The sequence below is a fragment of the Diorhabda carinulata genome, chromosome 1 (assembly GCF_026250575.1).
Source record: "Diorhabda carinulata isolate Delta chromosome 1, icDioCari1.1, whole genome shotgun sequence".
Lineage (NCBI taxonomy): Eukaryota > Metazoa > Arthropoda > Insecta > Coleoptera > Chrysomelidae > Diorhabda > Diorhabda carinulata.
This window is the reverse complement of record NC_079460.1, coordinates 30,816,654-30,836,285: the sequence shown is the minus strand read 5'-3', so window position 1 is coordinate 30,836,285 and position 19,632 is coordinate 30,816,654. Positions and strand designations below refer to the sequence as shown.

General features: G+C 29.2%; 1 protein-coding gene across 17 annotated transcripts in view; it reads right to left on the bottom strand.

Annotated features, from left to right (window-relative positions):
• The window catches only part of LOC130899560 (nuclear receptor coactivator 3), a 414,140-nt gene that overhangs the window by 8,303 nt on the left and 386,205 nt on the right, over nucleotides 1-19,632 (bottom strand). For 10 of the 17 annotated variants that reach the window (XM_057809625.1, XM_057809661.1, XM_057809584.1 and 7 more), the window contains 9 exons: nucleotides 13,812-14,057; nucleotides 13,228-13,457; nucleotides 10,598-10,796; nucleotides 10,130-10,327; nucleotides 8,869-9,111; nucleotides 6,120-6,485; nucleotides 5,632-5,812; nucleotides 2,804-3,001; nucleotides 17-214 (listed from right to left, as the gene is read on the bottom strand). In XM_057809625.1, coding sequence (XP_057665608.1) covers nucleotides 17-214; nucleotides 2,804-3,001; nucleotides 5,632-5,812; nucleotides 6,120-6,485; nucleotides 8,869-9,111; nucleotides 10,130-10,327; nucleotides 10,598-10,796; nucleotides 13,228-13,457; nucleotides 13,812-14,057 — 2,059 coding nt within the window. Of the gene's footprint in view, nucleotides 1-16; nucleotides 215-2,803; nucleotides 3,002-5,283; nucleotides 5,489-5,631; nucleotides 5,813-6,119; nucleotides 6,486-8,868; nucleotides 9,112-10,129; nucleotides 10,328-10,597; nucleotides 10,797-13,227; nucleotides 13,458-13,811; nucleotides 14,058-19,632 lie in introns of those variants that run through there. The other 7 variants (XM_057809617.1, XM_057809667.1, XM_057809699.1 and 4 more) reach the window with 2 other exon arrangements.

Genomic DNA, 19,632 nt, shown 5'->3' with positions numbered 1-19,632 from the left:
TAAATAGAAAACTTACCAGTAGCCATTTCAAAATTGAGTCCTAAAGTTTCGAGATCACTGACTTGTTGCTGTTGGGTTAATTGCATTTGTGAAGGGGGTCGAGTAGGAGGTGCCGTAGTTCCTGCAGCTGGCTGTGCTTGGGCAGTTCTTGCTCCAACAACTGCACGCAGCTCTTGCCGTACAAATTCTGAGGTAGGGGCGCTGCCTGATACTCCTGTATTAATATTCAAAAAGTTAGTTATTATCTTTTATTGCAAATATGTAAGCTTTTCGAATTATGGATCTTCAAAATTATTAAAATAACGAGTCCCAAAAAAATAAAGAGATTCTTTTTGGTTACATTACAATTTCATCTGGATGTGGCTAGTTTGTAGAAGCAGTCTACTAATAAGTAAACTGTGTGTGACACAGTTTTGTTACTTCCTACATAATATGAAAAAGTAGAAATGTATCACATCTAGATAGTATATATACATTTTTCAGTAGCTTTTTCAAAAGTTCTCTTACGAATCTTCTGTAAGAGCAAAGTATCCAGTAGGCAAAACTAAAAACTGATGAGTTGAGCGGAGAATATATATATTATATATATATACATATATATATTTTATATATATATATAATGTTATTTTAGTTAAAAAGAATTATCTTTATTTCTCTGCAGACCTATGCCTTAAGCCTTTTGCAAGAATTTATGTGTTTAAATTATATTAAATTTGTTTGAAAATAGTTACTCACAAAACATATTAGTGTTTTCTTGCAATAGACTTATTCGATAACGTTTTACTTGTTTCAGTATTAACCTTTTTGTTAAACAATAAATATTCCAGTAATTTGGTATCCAAACATATTTTAACAAAATTCTAGAGCTGACACAGTGCAAAAATAAAAATGTACAATATCATAATATTATGTGTTATCGAACTTATTGGATAGTAATAGTACCAAATAATTGAAGTTGATTAATATAATAGCTTTCATGCTATTCGCCGTTCCACGTATTCCAAATTCAAACATGTACAAATAAATAATATACTGTTTTTGCAGCTGCACTAAATATTTTTGGCGCTGTCTTCCTCTACAAAACACAAATATTCTCAAGTAGTCCAGGTCATCATCCATTACTTTGATGTCAAACTATAAAACATGACTTCGAACGTTTCTTCTTAAGTAGAACCATGTAAGGACGTTATATATCAATTGTTTTATACATCATGCTGGTGCAGAATATATCTGCTTATTTTCACAGTTTGATCAATAATCCTTTTACGAATTCAGTAGAGTACAGTTAGTTGTTAGATAAGAATTTATGTAATTTCAAAATTATAAAAAATATATTTGTACATTTTTATTTGGCATATTTTCTACAAAAGAAATATAATGAAATGTAATAAAATCCAAAAGGCCACAATATTTCAAATAGAAACTAGTCATTCTAAAATATATAATGTCAATGCATCATGCTTGATAGACTAATAATTTTTAGGAACATAAATAATATAACTGTGGTAGATGAAACACAAAGCACAAATAAAATCTGCAAACTAAAAACTGCCAAACAAAAAAAAATAAGCACACAAAAATAAGCGACATAAAAACCAGCAAGGATATAAATTTCTAATGATGTTACCCATGACGATATTATAAGGAAAATAGGATAACTTTTTGGGACATTTAAGGATAAGGGGTACATCGTTTTGGTATTTTCCCAGTGATTTTAGCACAGCTATGAGGCGAGCACATGTAAATGTATGAGAGTTGTTCACATTTATATAACATCGATTTATTTCTATAAACTCAAATATATTTTCAAAGAGCATCAATTTCTTTAGTAATATTATCCAAAACAGTATTAAATATCATCTGAGAACTACATTGGAACTTATTCACTTAGACATTTTAATATTTGTTGATACCCAAAAGGAGAAATTGAACAAACAAGATATGAAGAAAACGGAAACTACCGCCGGCCCAACCCAAATGTAGATGCCACAATAAGTGATGTGATTAAAACTTTAACCTGAAAAAAGTAGAATATTATACAAAAATTAGAAAATTTGTCCGAAAGCAATGTGGTCATTAATTTAAATGCCAACAAAGCTACAAATTTCCACGTAGGTGATTTATATGGGCGGTTACTTTGCAAAATATTATTTTTAATACAAACCAGTTGACAATTTGATGTTCTTGTATGGTATTGATGTAGAATGAGAATGAGAATAATCAATATTAATGACAAATTCTTCATACTTTTTATTTCAATGTACAGTAAATAACTGATCATGTGTATTGTCTAAATGAATAGTACCTTGTCTCAATGTAGATGGTATCAAATTTTCAGTTAATATTTCTACAATGAATTGTTGTTATTAATTGGAGTAATGTATACTTTATAAATTTAAGGATGTAAACAACCTCGGATTTTATGAATAATGTTAGACACAGGGGTATGTGCCAGATGAGTGCTATGGTGAGATGACCGCGTTCTTAAATCCTCAGAATATATATTTGAACACTTTAAAACTCCTTGATCTTCTCAAATATTTTCCCAACAAAAACAATTCACTATGATGAATTTGAATTTATTTTTATTTTTCATAAAACGAACATTATAAATAAGTCCATGTTATCTTGGTTATTTTAATATCCTATCCTGCATATTGTTAGAAAAAAAAATGAGAAGGTCATAAAAGTGGTAAAACCACAGGACGAGGTTACGAAAGAATTCTGAAGATTTTTCTTTCGTGGGAGTGTTCTGATAGATAACAGAGGTGCCCCTAGCTTGCCAACGGAGACAATGACTTACCAGGCTGAAGATGTGGGGGAGCCCGGCCCCTATCTGCGCCATTGTAGGCTAATGGTATACCCGTCTGATCATAACAGTACTGGGAGTCTTGTTGGTAACTCATCATTTGGGGGACAGAATGTGGATGGGGAGGAACAGGAGGATAAAGGTGGGAATGGTGGTCCCTGCCTGTGTACGGCCGGGGTGATCCCAGCCCACCTGTAACACACGCCACCCTCTATATTCATTGAATTTTCATTTGTATCTCCTCTCTTATTTACCCTATTATCTAAGGTGGCTAATAAACAAAACTTCCTTTCATTCATCATATATATATATATATATATATATATATATATATATATATATATATATATATATATATATATATATATATATATATATTAATAACATGACAAACAAAAAGGTTAAATTATTGAAATAGCAACAATTAAAAACACTAATTATTTTGATCTAAAATGATATTCAAGTAATGATTAAATTATTAAATAAATTTTATAAATTCAATTCTTGTACTTCTTTTCTTAAAAATACTATGAAAGGAAAGTAAGTGAACTGTGCCGCCTTGAATTAAATAATGTAACTGAAATTCCTTCAAGTTCTAGATCACCTATCCATTATATTCCCCAATGAATAAATGGTTTTGTACTGACCACAACTTTTTATGATTATTTTATACTAAAAACAAAAAACGAAAACTACTAAGTCGTGATATATTGAGGAAAATAATCTAATAATAAAAAATTCTACCATGCATACTCATAGTAACAATATTCTAAAAAATTTGTTTCCTACGAATGCATGGGTAGCAAATTCAAAACATGCCAATATAAATGGTAGAGAGAGAAGAGTGTATATGTGGTACATATTTTGATATTTATAATAACTGATCTCAACTATTTATATATATATATATATATATATATATATATATATATATATATATATATATATATATATATATTACAAATGGAACAATTTATTGAAAACTGTAATATATATCTTATGTGTACCACTTGACATTATAAAAAGCACAGAAGCGAATTTTTCTGCCTTCATTTAATGAGTTGTAAAATTATTCTATTTTGCAATAAACTTTCCAAACACCATCAACTCTAAAAAAAAATAAAGTAGTGAAAACTCGCACAAGTTCAAACTCGCAAAGTTTTAACAGTGTGAAATATTAAAAAAGAAAAACATCAGTGCTCACCATAGATCTTTATCAGTTAATAGATTGCTAAAACATAACAATTTGAATTATTTTATTGAACAAAGAAATTTTTTATCAAACCAAAAACACCTGAAATATATTAAATTACAATAAAAAAGATGGCTCAACAAATAACATAGTTAAGAAACAAAAGTAATGTGATACTATTAACTACAGGCTGCAAGTTTAACACAATCAAGGCTTTCAATATTGCAACATAATTGTAAATAATAAATTATACAACAGATCTATCTGAACTATTACTTTGTTGACATAAGCCTGTCTATTTTACAAAATTCAAAATTCGGTTGGGTTAGAAAAAAATTCATATTTAATAAAGGAAGCATCTATTAGATTTCATTTGCATTAGTGACAATGAACATCTGCAAACAATGTACTTTTGTGGAGAATAAAAATATTATACACCTAAGCTGAAATAACTAATCAAATTCAATTCACAGTACTTTAACAAAACAAGAAAGGGGATCACATTAATTGAAAAAATTATTTCACACAATCAAAGGTTCAACATAAATATGAAGAATTCATTCCATATTGATCTAATAATAGTAATATTTTTTTAAAACAAAATTAAGACAATATAAGAAGCAATCAATTAGCGTTCTCAGGCGCACATCGGAAATAATAAATTAGTAGACTCTCCAGTGGAAAAAAGGGTGTAAAAAGGTAGTTGAAGAAAACAAATCAGAAATAAACGGGTACAAAAATATATATATAAAAAACAGCAATAAGCTCAAAAAACTAATTGAAATCACATCTGTCAAAATTTGGTTTTTGGACTTGGAACACAAAGACAACAGTGATATTGTCAACTCCTTGCCAATTTAATTCAAATTTTAGTGCACAAACTGTGTGGATATGTATACGTTTATTATAATTGGTAATAATTTTTTCACCATACTGTCGTTTGAGTTTCTATTGATTGATTTGCAAATTGTGGATAGATAATTAGTTATATTCCAATATTTTCTGCTTTCTGAAATAAGTTTATGGTAATTTAGAAGTCCGAATAACACAGAATAATGAATCTTCTCATTCAGTGAAAAATTCTAAATAGTACTACTTAAGGAAACTCTTCCAAAAAAGATTTAGATAGATGTAATGAGCAATTCATTTTTTATATTTAGTTGTGTACCCTACTTTGATATATTTTCTTTATAGAGCAAGCATCAAGATCTTTGTTGCAGCAAACTACACTGACTGTTATAGGTTACAAAACATTGAACAAAAACATGAAAGAAAATACATGTCATCCCAAAAAATTTATTGATAATAAAATTAGAATCAAAACGTATTCCTACTATTAACATTGTACTTAACAAATTAAAATATAATATATTCACAACAATTTTCATTGCAATATGGTCATCTAAGAGCTTGGATGCATACATCATACTTATACACATTTTCTCTCCCTATTAGTCATTAACTTAGTTTGTAACAGTAGCACTAGGCTGGAACAAAATCATATTCAAATAAAAACAAAATCCATTCAGAGTTGAATAATGAACAATTTCTATGATCATTATGTTAAATGCAATCTATTAACTTCACCTCTATGGTATTTAAAGAAGAATAAAGTATTATATTAGCTTACCAGGTAATTGTGATGTGGCAGATGGTACGCTATTTGCCCGTTGGAGTCTCAGGTACGGATTGTTAAAGGCCGAATTAGGCGAATTAGGAGTAGGAAACTGATCACCTGTAGGATAAGGCGAATGCCTTGCACCTACCGATCCAGGACTATTAATGGATCTCTGTGACTGCTGGGGTGGTCTCTGAAAATTTTGCATGTTTCAACAAGTACAGTATATTGATATTGCATAAATGTAAATACTATATTTTTCTAAATTACTTTAATAAGTCTCGAGATTCAAATGCAATGCAAGAACAAAAAAACGATTGATCTCTTATTGTTTTCAATGGTAATGTGGAAAACAAAATACAACCATCAAAGATTTGAAATTAGTACAATATCTTATCAATAACAAGAACAAAGAAAACTATTTATATATAGGGTAAGTCATGAACTAAAATGCTAAACTAAATTTTCTATTGTTTATGAAACTGATGAAATATACTTACTGTGAGTTGAGCACTAAGCATAGGATTTTGCTGAACACTCATCCTTGATTGTGCCTGTTGCCATGAGGTGTTCTGTGTACTTGCTTGTGGATATGCTTGCCGTGGAGACAATTGCGCATTAAATTGCGACTGTGGCGACAGACCCGCTGGAGAATTCTGATAGTTAGTCACAGAGGTAGTTTGAGGAAAAGCTGGTGAGGTTAGCTGAGAATGGGGTGAGTATGGTTGTTGATTATTTACTCTAGATGTTTGCCCATATGGAGGAGACAGTTGGGATTCTGAAGGAACGCTAGAAGAGCGTTGTAATGATACATTAGGAGCTACTGTGTTGTTCAACAAGCTATCTATGTTCTGAATGGAGTTTATCTGCAAAATAAAAATGATTAAGGAATACAGTTTTATTACCTTAGTAGAATATTATTACTAAAAACAAAGCATTATGTCAATTATATTTTACGAGTGGGTTCAGTTCACTAACAAATCCTTGTCTATTCCTTTGTATCTGTTAATATGAGAAGTTTTTAACAAGAATTGGCTGATTAATTGGATACAAAAACTACCAAAAAGAGAGTTCAAACGTTTTATTTTTTGACTGGCAGATAAATTAAAATTATAGGTCAAACATTTGATTGAGGTTGTAAGTGACTTTGATATACTATGCTTTTTAAGCAATAAACTTAATAAAATTTATATATTAGCTATGAAACCAATAATTATCCAGCATTTTTATATAAATGAAAATACAATATATTCATACTTGCAATTTTTTTTAAGATTATTTTTTTATTAGACTTATTAGACTTTATTAACTTAGAACATGAATCATTTTGAAATAATATATTTATTCGCTGTGAGGGAAGGTATGGCAGGGGAAATTAAATCGACTGAAGCGTTTGCAGTGGTCACTTTGAGCATTACGGGAGGCTATTATAACCGAAATTATAAACAAATCCATGTTAAAATTTTTTGTTTGTTTTAATTATAATAAATTAAATAAAAATGGGCCACCAGAGTTGTTGTGTAGTGAATTGTAAATATACTAGCAGAAAAAGTATGTGCAAATTTTATAAATTTCCAACCGCTACATGGAAAATAAATCAACAGAATCGGTGGATAGCTGCAGTTAAAAGGTTAAGTAACTAGTATCATAACCTTATTGTTATCAAAAATCCTGAAAACGAGGGATGAAAAATATTTTATTACTCATGAAAATTGTTCATTAAGTACTTGTGATAATACAATCGAAAATTTGTAAGAAATTTTAAATTTATTGTAAGCTTTTAATAAAATTAATAATTAAACTTATTGTAATAAACAGTTATATTCTTTTAAACTTGTTTATAACTAACAAATTAGTAACGAATAATAAAATTCTTTTAAATAGACATTATTGTAACACACAATAACACTTTTTAGTTTTTAATTACTTAATAAATATTGCTTTTTCAGTAACTAATTATAAAAATACTGTATTGACTTTTACACCATTATACATCATAGAAAAAAAATATTTATATTAAAATATTTGCAAAATCATTTTTAGTAAAGCTTCGTTTTTCAGATGTCCTTTCATCTTGTTTGTTACTAGTATCTAAATTATCAGAGACTTTATTAAAAAGATGTCAAAGTTTCGTCGATGTTCCTCAACTTCTCTCACATGTCCAGCTAGAATAAGATTTTTACCCTTGGTCATAGTTTCTGGTTGAAATTTTATTTGATGGCTGATGGACTGAAATACTGTTTTTATAATAATATTCATGTCTTTGGTTTAACTAAAAATAATGAAAAAATTAATTAAGCAAATATTTACTTATTCCATTAAAAAAACAGTTTAAAGCAACGTAACCTCATATATGTTTACTGCATTCTGTTATATATTTCATCATTATACTTACTTGTGTTTTTGGCTTGTTCAAGAAATTATAAAATTGTAGTAAGTATTAAATTTTCACATTTATTTTTGACGACTAATTTATTACTATTTATTATACTTTTATTCCAAAATTTTTCTGTTTAATATTGAAAAATGTAATAAAACATGCTCTGACAGCCTCCCGTAGTTCATATTCACTGTGGCGCTGCAGTCACACTCGGAGCGAATACCATGGAACATTATGATCAGCCTAAATTCTATTTACAGACTTAGAATATTGACCAATAGATAGTCTTGTGAGATGGTGAATTGCAGTGGTACAAGTGTGTTTTATTTCCAAGAAATACTCTTTTTTGGGCAATTTACTTCGACTACACTGCATAATGCTGGTATTATATAGTTGCTTCACTACCTCAATCTCTGGCAACAATATATCAACAAAGTTGCATTTTATAATGTTCTTTTTAATTTTCTGTTCAACTAGTTAGCTCTATTTTGAAACTTGTTAGAAAGTATGCACTCATGTCATACAATCTAAACAAAAATATAGGATTTTTGACCAATAGAAATTATTTCTCTACAAATATAAATATTTTTGTTTAATTAAATGATAAATAAACTATTGATATTTTATAAAAATTAATTTAATCTATTGGGATAATATTTTATCAAATATAGTCACATTTTCTTACAGCATATTGTAACCTAGATGTTGAAAAAATATCTTGATACTAATGGAATATATTCCTATACTTATGTATGAGTAATTTATGTGCATAGAATTCGTAAATAATCTGATAATATGGGAGAAAAATATAGTTCAAAATCTGATGTGTTAATGTGCCGATCAGAGTTAAAATTAAATCCATTACTCACATTACTAGAAATCTCATTGGACGCAGCATTAGATGAAATTAACAAATGTTGCTGCTTTTGCTGTAGTAACAAACGACGTTTTTGTTGCTGTTGTTCCAAAAACAATGTTCTGTGCATCAAGCTCTGATTATTAACATTAGTTGGACATTGTTGATTTCCAGCATTGGAACTTCTAATCTGCACTCTTCGTTGCTGAGGATAACTTGGAGGTGGTGAGAAAACAGCATTATTTTGGCTCGACAACTAAAAATAACAAAATCAATTATATGGTAGAAATATATATTATTTGGTATATAAGTAGAGTGAAACAAAATGCTATGAATGAATTTTTTTTATACAAATTGATATTTTCTACAATTTTTCACCAAATGCAACAGTTCAATTATTTTTTTTTTAATTTCCAGTAGTACAATGTTATATAGTCAGTTCGTGTTTCAAATTGATAATCACTTATGGCTTAATCATGGATATTTGTTCTGTACTGAGATTGAAATGTGTTATAACTTTTCAAAGTTTTCTAATGTATAGCTTGAGTTTGACTTCACACTTACAAGTGAAATCAATGCTCTTTTAATCATACAACTACATATTTTTGCTTGTTCGTTTTTCTACGATTTATAAGATGAAACGTTTTTAGCTGAAAATTCTATTTGCAGCATACAATAATACATATTCGTCTGTTGTCATGATTTCCATGTTTATACAATATAAGCTAGATGAAATTGTCCTATTTGATTCAATGTTTTATTAGTGAATACTTCTTCTTAGCTAGAGATATTTTGATTACTATGATATTTCGACTTTCTCTAGCATTTGGATCTTCTAGTTGGTTTTTCTACAACTTTTCTTTGGAGTGAAAATGTTTTGAATGTCACGGTATATGTAAAATTATTGTCCATTTACAATATATCAGTGATACCAATAAATTTAGGTTTATCCACTAATATGGAAGTGGTGATCAAGATGATATTTTAAAAACTCAAAGAGGTGTTGATTATGTTAAAATAAATCATAAGAAAAATATAACGATGTTTTATCTGGATTTTAATATTTCACTTAATAAATAATAATTGCTCTAGATCTATACGGCATTTATCAAAACTGGAAGAGAGTTTGTATATGTTGATGGTTAACTGTCTTGCATTCTGAAAGAGTATATTAATAAATTAGTAGATATGAGATGCCATTGTTGTTAAATAGGGGATTATTCAAGTATCAAGTTATTAGAAAGTTACTCAGATAGTATCAAATTATAACTCACATTTGAGGATGAATAAGCTGGTGGATTTCCTGATAAGGAAACTGGTGACCCAGGGCTTGTAACGACACTTTCACATTGCATTAATGATTTCTGAATGTTATTGATCGCCACAGCTTCACTCAAAGCAAAATTGTTGTTTTGTTGACCATCACCACCATCGAGAAGCATAATTCCAACGTCGGGAACAAAATCTATTACCTATAATATTAGAAGGTTGAAATTTTAATATTGTTTTAAAATGAATTGTATAATGAACATTTGTTGTATTTTTCATCTAATTATAATAGTAATATGATCATAATAAAATAGAAAAAATATAGTAAGTAAAAAAAGGTAAAATAATGAAAACAGACAAAAAATAATAATAAAATCCCCCTAAAATAAAGTAATTAAAGCATATAATTTAATTGTTTTCCATTTACTAGTAGTTAGTACAGTGATTTTGGCGTAACTAAAGATAATAATTACCTGATCAAGAAGTTCAGATAGTAGAGGATCGGCAGATGCTTGCAAATTTGGATCCCAGATGCAATTGTCCGTCGTTGAGGTGGCTGGCGATGAAAAACAGCTAGAGTTGACTAGGTTTATGCGATTACGTTGCATGTTACTATTACTGGACAGATTATTGAGGTAGTTTGAGTTTGCTTGACTTGGACGTCCAGGCATTCTACAAAAAGAAAAACATGTACCACATAATCGCGCTAATCTCGTTTACTTTCAGTACATGAGAAAGCAATGAAACATAATTTTCACTGATTTCAATTTAATCTGTTAACATCAAATATCTAACTCATTAAAAAAATTGTACATTTGAAGTTAATACTGGGATTTAGCCAAATCTTGCATAAGTGTTAAATATCACCATAAACTACAACAAAATCATTTGAGAATATATTTTTTTTTACACATTGAGAACAAACGAACCTTAATGGTGTTGTTTACTTTATAACAATTGATAAAATTTCTACTTATTGTAAGGTTAATTTTAATATTTGCTAAAATCTGATATAACTACCAAATTATTCATTAATGTAAGCGGTCAAACGGAGGCTAATGCGTCTTCGTCGGTTGTCCAATAAGAAACATATTCTTTCCTCCTTTTTTTCCGATTTATTGTTTACCGACAACATGTTTTTAGAAGATTTATTCATTCTACTCAGAAGGTGACAGTATTTTAGTATATAATTTGTATAATATATTTGTTCACTTATATTCATGACATCAGTTCATAAACTGTAAATTTGTGGAACACTTCTGAAACTAGTTACTTAGGAATGTGTCATTAAAAGTCAATTAACCTTCAAGAACTTCGGTTGCCTCGATATTTTGATTTATTGAAACATATTTAATATTATATTAGAATTCATGAAGTTTTGACATTTTTCTCATTTGAGAATGACCGAGCCTACCGATTTTCCATGAGAGGTAGTGTTTGAGTTATTCAAAAGTGTAATTGAAACAGTAGAGAAAATGAGATTTTTTCATGACATAGAAATTAAAGGTCAAATGAACTTTAAATAAGATCAAACGCCAAAAAAAAACTAACAAGTACATGTACAGAACAATAAACTATTTCAATAGCGACCAATATTTTTCTAAGACATCGATAAAATAAACGTTATTAATTAAAAATAGTAAAATATCACCTTATTAACTAGCTATATACTTGATAATTAGTATCTTTATTGGTGATTTGGAATAATTTTCTAAGTAAATATATAGGAATATTTTAGATTTTCTCTAGGTTCACGAGAGTGAACACAATCTACTACACAGCTCTAAATAATTATAGAAACACGTAGTTAGAAATTATGGATTGCAACAATATATAAATGTAATAATACATATTCCAAATACAAATGTCTTGTAATTTGCAAAAATAAAACAAATTCTATATTCCGATTCCAAGATAATTTTCAATATTATCCCACATAATAATATGCTTCAACATGGTTTAATAATTCACATTTCCATGCATTAGAGTTTCTTTTACACGTAAAGAAGAGTCCAAGTGGGATCTGGGCGTTTACAAACACGTTTGTCTTACACATTCTAAAGATGTTACATAGGGTTAGATCAAAACAATCCAATTCATGGTGATAGCTACTGTGTGGTGTTTGCGTTATCTTGCATAAAAACCAAAACTCGGACCTTTACCATAAATTGTCAATATAACACGAAACAAGATAAGATCGATGTCCATTAAACATTAACTTAAAATTACTACATCTGTTTTTTTAAATCAGACTAATTCCTGTGCAAACAATCATGTATTGAACAATTCATTGTTAGGTTGCTGCCAAAAACAAAATCCCATGATTTGATTTGTTCACAAGCAAATGCAATCTCATGAAATTACGTATTAAAACAAGTCTTCTTAAAGGTCTTTTATATTTCAGGTTTTAGGTTCAGGTTGTCTCTTCCTAATATCTGGGTGTATATTCATTTAAGTGGTTCTAAATCAAATCTGAAAATCCCTGGTTGTCATCATGCCATAAATGCAAAAAAGCGGTATTGAATTTAATTTCTTTTCCTTTGTTACCTTGCCTAACGCGTGTTTTATATCAGTTCTACATAGCTATGTAAGAAGGAAATATGAGTTCTCCCAGTTATTATCGGCTATGCATTTCCAATTTGCATAATCAATTGAAACACTATAATAACCATTGAATTACAAACTTTACATATTAATTAAGACTTTTGTAATTGTTGAAACATGTTCAAATAAAGAATACTGCAAAATACAACTCTATACAAAAAACAAAACAAAAAAAATTGAGAACTTTTGAAGAATTTGGCATTTACATAACAGTATGAAGCATAGTTATCACAACTTCGATTTAATTCTTCTCTATGCTAATTTCATGTTTTGGACGTTAAGTACCGTACTAAACATTTCAGGGTTTTGCATTTATGATGAGCATTTATTACTCTACGCTCTTTCCAAATAGAGTATAATGAAGTCTAACCACTGTTATGTTGTGAATACTAGATAAAATATGAATAAATTTAATAGCAAGATGCCAATTTATATTTGAAAAATATTTTTTTGTATTATAATCTACCTTATTCAATAAATTAATAAGTGTGCTTTTTACCTGCTGACGCCCAATCTAGAGTTGTTCATTGCATTTTGGTTCATGACAATTTGCACAGCTTTGTTATGATCAGAAATTCTCGGCAGTTTTTCTTGAGGTGTGGCAGAGATCACGCTGGCAGGAATGTGTGGTATAGGCTGGTGGTTTGAAGAATCTTTTTCTAAAAGCGATGCCAACATTTTATTGCGCTCTCTCAAAGAATTTCCAGATAACGAACCGGAAGATGAAACCTGAAATTATCAGAGAATATTAGGAAACATAATTTTTTAATTGAATTAATTTTATTCAATAACATGGTCGAAATGTTTTAATTGATGTCATTCCAGCTCATTTATATAGTAAGCAGTTTTAAACGATTATTATAATCTAACAATGATAAATTAGATCTGCCATTTCTTTGAGCAAGACTTACAAACTTCTAATCTCTTACAATTCTTCAAACTTCCAAACCTCAGCTTTGGTAGAGTATCCAAATTTAACCCTTGTTAATTTTTAGGTATGATTTCACCCAAAGTTTCTTATTTCTCGTTACATTGATAATTACACTGATTCTTTTATAGACCCATCAGACATAAAAAACATACCTGTGAAACTTCTGCCGGTTTCTTTGCTGGATTTTCGTCTTTATCTTCTATTGCTCTCTTTTTAGATATATCTGTTGGAGAGGAAGGGAATCCTAGACTACGCATTAGGTCACTATTGCACTGAATATCGTTCTTTCTATCATCTTCAGTATCTCTTTCCGGCTTCAATAATTGCTGGAGTAGCTCGCTCTGTTTTTTCCTTCCAACTCTCGATTCATTATCGTCATCGTCGGTCTTGTTCAGTAACTAAAAATGAGAAGAAATACATTTATACATGCAATAGAAGGATTGTATTTGTGTGATGTTAAGGTCCACGACTAAGGAGATTCGTCATATACCAGGTTCCAGAAAAATATTTAAAGACTCCCATAAGATCGTAGGAAAATATAAAAGAGCTTCGTTAGTCTAAACCACATACATCGTGTTACACTTGTGACTTGCTCAATATTTGCGATTTTTTTCAAAATACTCCAAATAGAGCGAATCATCATTAAGTAGCAAATGTAGTTATGTAGTGTATTTTGTTATTAACTTGCACAGTTTCTAAAAGTTCGCCAAAGGAAGAAATTCCAAAAATAAATATTAGCCATTAGAACATTAATGAATATAAGCATAATTTATAACCGAATACAAACAAAAGCAAAACTGAATCCAAATCCAATTCAGTTAATTCTTGAATGATTGAAACAGTACTTGTTGATAATCCAAATTGAATATGTTCCTTCTTATTAGTTTTCAAAGGACATTGCATTACTATGTAACAAAGACGGTTAGGTTAGGTTTCAAATTCAGCACTCATAGGAGATGTTTTAAACTCAAAAATCAGATTTAGATATCTAATTGAAAGACCCCAAGCAACCTGAAGTTCTACGTCGGTGACCTGACCCCACGTTTGGTGGGCAGAACAAATTTCTTCTATGCGATTTTCAAGAGGTGTCGCTATCCATCATAAATTATTAGCTTTGCTACGTTGTCTACATGTCAGGTGATCAAGCAGGCCATCACCTTGGACCTCACTGTCTGTTCCATTAATATAGAAATTGGATTATTTTTTTGAGGTTCCAAATATAAAATGTTTACAGACAGATGTAGAACATTTATTGTACTTATTACCACAGATGAAAAATATTCCTTTATTTGTAAACTCTCAGGGAAATAATTGTTGTCAAAGATAGTAATATTAAACAATATTTTCTTGGCAACAACGGATGAATGATTCACATAACTGACCTTTAGAAATTGGTGATAAGCAATTATCTACTTTTTCTTAGAAAACTGAGATACTTTATCTTAAATGTTATCTGTTGACAGTTGACTCTAGTTACACCGTAGAAAGTATTGTCATCCTAAATTCTGCCACCAAAGAATATAATTGAGAATAGATACACAGTGTGGAATATGAAGTGACTTAACTTGCTGATATTTAAATTTCTGTTTATCGAGAAAATTTTTCAAATAATCGAAATCATTTGCAGTCGATTAGAACTATACGCTAATATATTTTGTTGAATACTAAACTCTTAGTATATTTTCAGTTTGGATTTAAAACTAATGAATAAAATAATTTGAGGGAACGTTTTTCTTACACAAAAATAATTTCAAAGAACAAATAACTTATTATTCGTATTTGATCAGATGTTCAAATTGTTCTCCTGGTTATAATTGACATTATCCGGGTCTATAATAAAAAGCTGATATAGAATTACGCAATTGCTGATTTGTTATATTATAAGTAATCTATTTCTTAATATATTCCAATTTGGTTTCCTTCTACACAATGTTTTTCGTAAATCCCCAAAAAACATATAACATTCAAATGTGGCTTCATTGGAGAACATTCATAGTTCATAGTTACATTGTGGGCAGCCAAGGGGCAGTTGAGAACATAGGGCTTCAGATAGGCCCATCGTGTCCATTGGAGAAGATAATCTTTTATTAGTTACGGTCTTTCGCGGTTTTAGTAATTTGCGATTTGGATACATATCATCTCAAATAAATCTTATCGTAAGTTCCTTTACGAAATATAGTTAAACTTTAAAAGAACTTAATTACCATGAACACCTTTCACTAATGTCTTTGAAAAATAATTCATTTAAACACAATTAACAGAAAAACTTACTACTTTTTTGACATAAAAAGATTTTAAAAGTTTCAATTTTAAACGACTGTAACTTTGGAACCACTATTATGTAGAATACTGCGGCTTTGACTGTTGTATTTATAATAAAAATTGTAAATATATACAGGGTGTACTGTGTAATAAATATATTAAGTTTTGTGGAGAATTATGTAAATGGCTCGAATTATTGGAAAAACTTTTTTTCCTGAATGTAACAGAAATAGGAATATTAGTAATTGTGTATCTACAATTATAAATTAAAAAAGGTGCACATTTTCAATTTCATAAAAACAGTGGTTTTCCTATTATTCTGTTCTAGATTTAGTTCTACAATAACCAAGAATATAATAAATACAAAATCTTATACTTTTTTAGTTTCTGTTTTTAATTTGTTTTAAGCAAATAATGTGAGAAGATTTTCATATTTAATATAGCGGAAAAAAAAATATAAAATAGATATTTGGAAAAATGTTTGTAGGCATATGTGGAATATTTTGAATTACTACCTTCCTGGGTTAACCATAGGTAATATTGTGAAGTTGAGAGATATATAACCCTCAATTATCAACAGAAAATATTTGAATCAGTGAAATATTCAGAAAATGCACCTGACACTAGTACGGCAGCTAACCTGAACATTTTAATCTCCAAAAAGGCAATGTCTTGCTTTCTTTTACATAAGGTGGCCCAAAGAAAACGTGCAGTGTATAAGTAAAAGATTTTGGTGAGTAAATAAGACACATAAATTTTTGGCACAGAAATTATTATTCAAACATTCAAACCCTCCTAAGTGAGAAATGGTGGGTCAAATGAGACTTGTTGAAAACAGCTTTTGATTCCTTACACATTGCATATTTATTTTTAAAATTCCATTTTGAAGATATGGAATTTGAAATGTCATTAATGCACTCATCGAAAAAATATAGAAATTAAATCATTTAATTTGATTAAATGTTAGTAAAAACGATTTGTTTCTTTTTGTCGACTTGTATGGGTGTTCAAACCTGCATGAATTGAAGATATTCCAACGGGATAGAGCACCTAAAATTATCACGAAATATGCGTGCCTATATGTAGGAAACGTTTTCTGGTTGCTGCATAAGCAGTTTACAGTTTATTTTTATCATTACATTTTCTACAATCACTAAAAATTTTGGGCGTGGGTTTTGATTTTCTTTTGAAATCCACCAATTCACATCAAGATAAATTCTCAATCTATCACGAATTGGCTAAAAAATATTTATTATATATGTGAAATATTATATTTACAAAAATGACTCATCTGAGATTATGCGTGTGGTCCTGAAGGAGTCCTTCTTGTAAGCCAGGCTGAGGTTGATTTGTCTTTATATAATTCTACATTTGGGGCATTTACTAGCATGAAACTAACAATAAACATTGCATGACGACCAGGTTTCACGATAGTAGTAGTAGTAAGTTTCCCAATATTTATGAATCTTAACAGAAAAAGGTCCTTTTAACATCGGAAACAATATATTGTTATAAACATAACATATATATTTAAAAATACGATTCATTTTCGAAATTTTAATAGCAAAATATGTTTCAAATATTCTTGAAACTTTGCCGAAAACTATAGTTTTTCATGAATCCATTAATTATTGGAATGTTTGTTGGATTGATTGTAAGAAACTTTTGTATTTAATTTATTAAAGGATTGCACTATTTTTTTTCACGACTTTTAAACATGTTTTTCCAATTGAGTAAAAAATGTTCTCCTTCTCCTTCAATTGAGTTGAATATTTTCAAATTATGAATAGATTTTAACCGATCCAGCCATTTTATGAATGATTGTTCCTATTCGAGTGATTTGATTGGTTTCATACCCCTACATCGACCATACATTAGATTATGGTGGATGATTCATCAGCAGCTTTTACTTTAAGTAATAAATCATAAAAAAGTTGTGACAATGACTTTCAGGGAGAAAGTTTATACCTGTTATGTCATAAATTTCGAGCTTTAGTCTGAATAATCTAAGCGGCGCATGCGAATCAAACTGATACTAGATACCAATTGGAAGTTTGGGGAAACCAAGCTTATAGATATTTAAGACTATAGGTTCGGAACAGTTGTTTTGCTTCATCATTCACACATTATACATCAAATTTAGATAATGATTAATTCCAAATATTTGACGTAAGCTTTATAAAATATATAAATAAAAAAACCTATTCTTACAAATTATCTGAAAGATAATAAATTTTCATAGTAGAACACAAATTATATATGATAATATTTATTGATAAAATCAATTGAAGTAAATCGAACAAATATAATAGGAAACTTAATTAATGCATAAAATAAATGTGGTTATAATTACAATCGTCCATATAATCTCATTCAGAATATTTTGATTGTTATTTAATTAATATGTATCAAAATGTATACAAATAATTTCCAAATTGCAACTATATGATAAAAGCAAAACATACCGTACCATAGCACACACACACAAACAAACCAACAAGAAAAACTTAAAACTTGACAGGTTCACTAATCTTTTTGAAGAGGTACTGACAACTGGTAAAAGTAATGCAAATAAAAATAAATCTGATAAAATTTGTATTTGAGTAGGTAGGAGAGAGGGAAGAACTGTAATGCGACGTTGCTACATTGTGATTAACAATTTATCAGTATTGAAAATTTTGCAACTGCTGCAATCTTATCGTATTTTATAAAGTGTAGATAAAATAAAAACTCTACGTGAAAATATTAATTTAGATTTTAAATCACCAAAATAATTATAAATTTGTAAACATGTAGTCGACATGAAATTGTTAATGGTAACACCTTATTCTGCTTCAAATCATATTTTGTGATCGCAGATAAACAATCATTGAACGTTTCTCCCTCATTTTCAGTTTAAATATTTACATGGTTCTAAGAAAATCAGAAATTAACAACCAATGTTATTGTCCTAACCTGTACGTTGATGGCAGGCAGTGTACTGTAAAATAAATAAATAAATACATTCTTGTCCCTAATTTTGAAATTAAAGTAAGGGCTAGGTAGTTGAAAATATTTTTTTTAAGAAAATACTCCAATTATAGTTTCAGTCTAATTGATGTATGGCTAATTGTCTTTACTACAATCGAAATCAATAAATTCAATTGTCGTAAAATATCGTAATTTAATAAACTTGGCAATACTGCTTTTCTACGGTCATTAAATACCACTCGGATAATACAAAGATTGCAGCCAATATTAGTTTAGGGGACCAAACAGGTAAAGTAACGGATGTCTTTTCATTGAATCGCAACAGCACAGGATAATAGATCTGTTCCCAAAAGTTTCTAAACAAGAAAAAATTCTTGCTACTTTACATTCAATTTAAACAAAAATATTTTAGACAAGCCATGCATGCTTGTCGTGCAACGATTTTAATATTATTTTCATTTTAATGGATAATTAATGGCCACGATAACTGACCTCAAACAAATTAAAATGCATTTTGTTTTACACGTTGAGTTCAAATATTGGTCAATTGTGCAATGACAGTGGAAATATACGTATATTATATCGTTAAAGCAGGTCCGTATTGACGATATTTCTAGCGAATAAGAAATTATGAAAAAAATATATTGTTGTATATTTTTGTTTTTAAATAATGTAGTTACATATTTTACTACTCTTTACAATAATATCCACTGCCTGGTTTCCACAATTACCATTTCACTT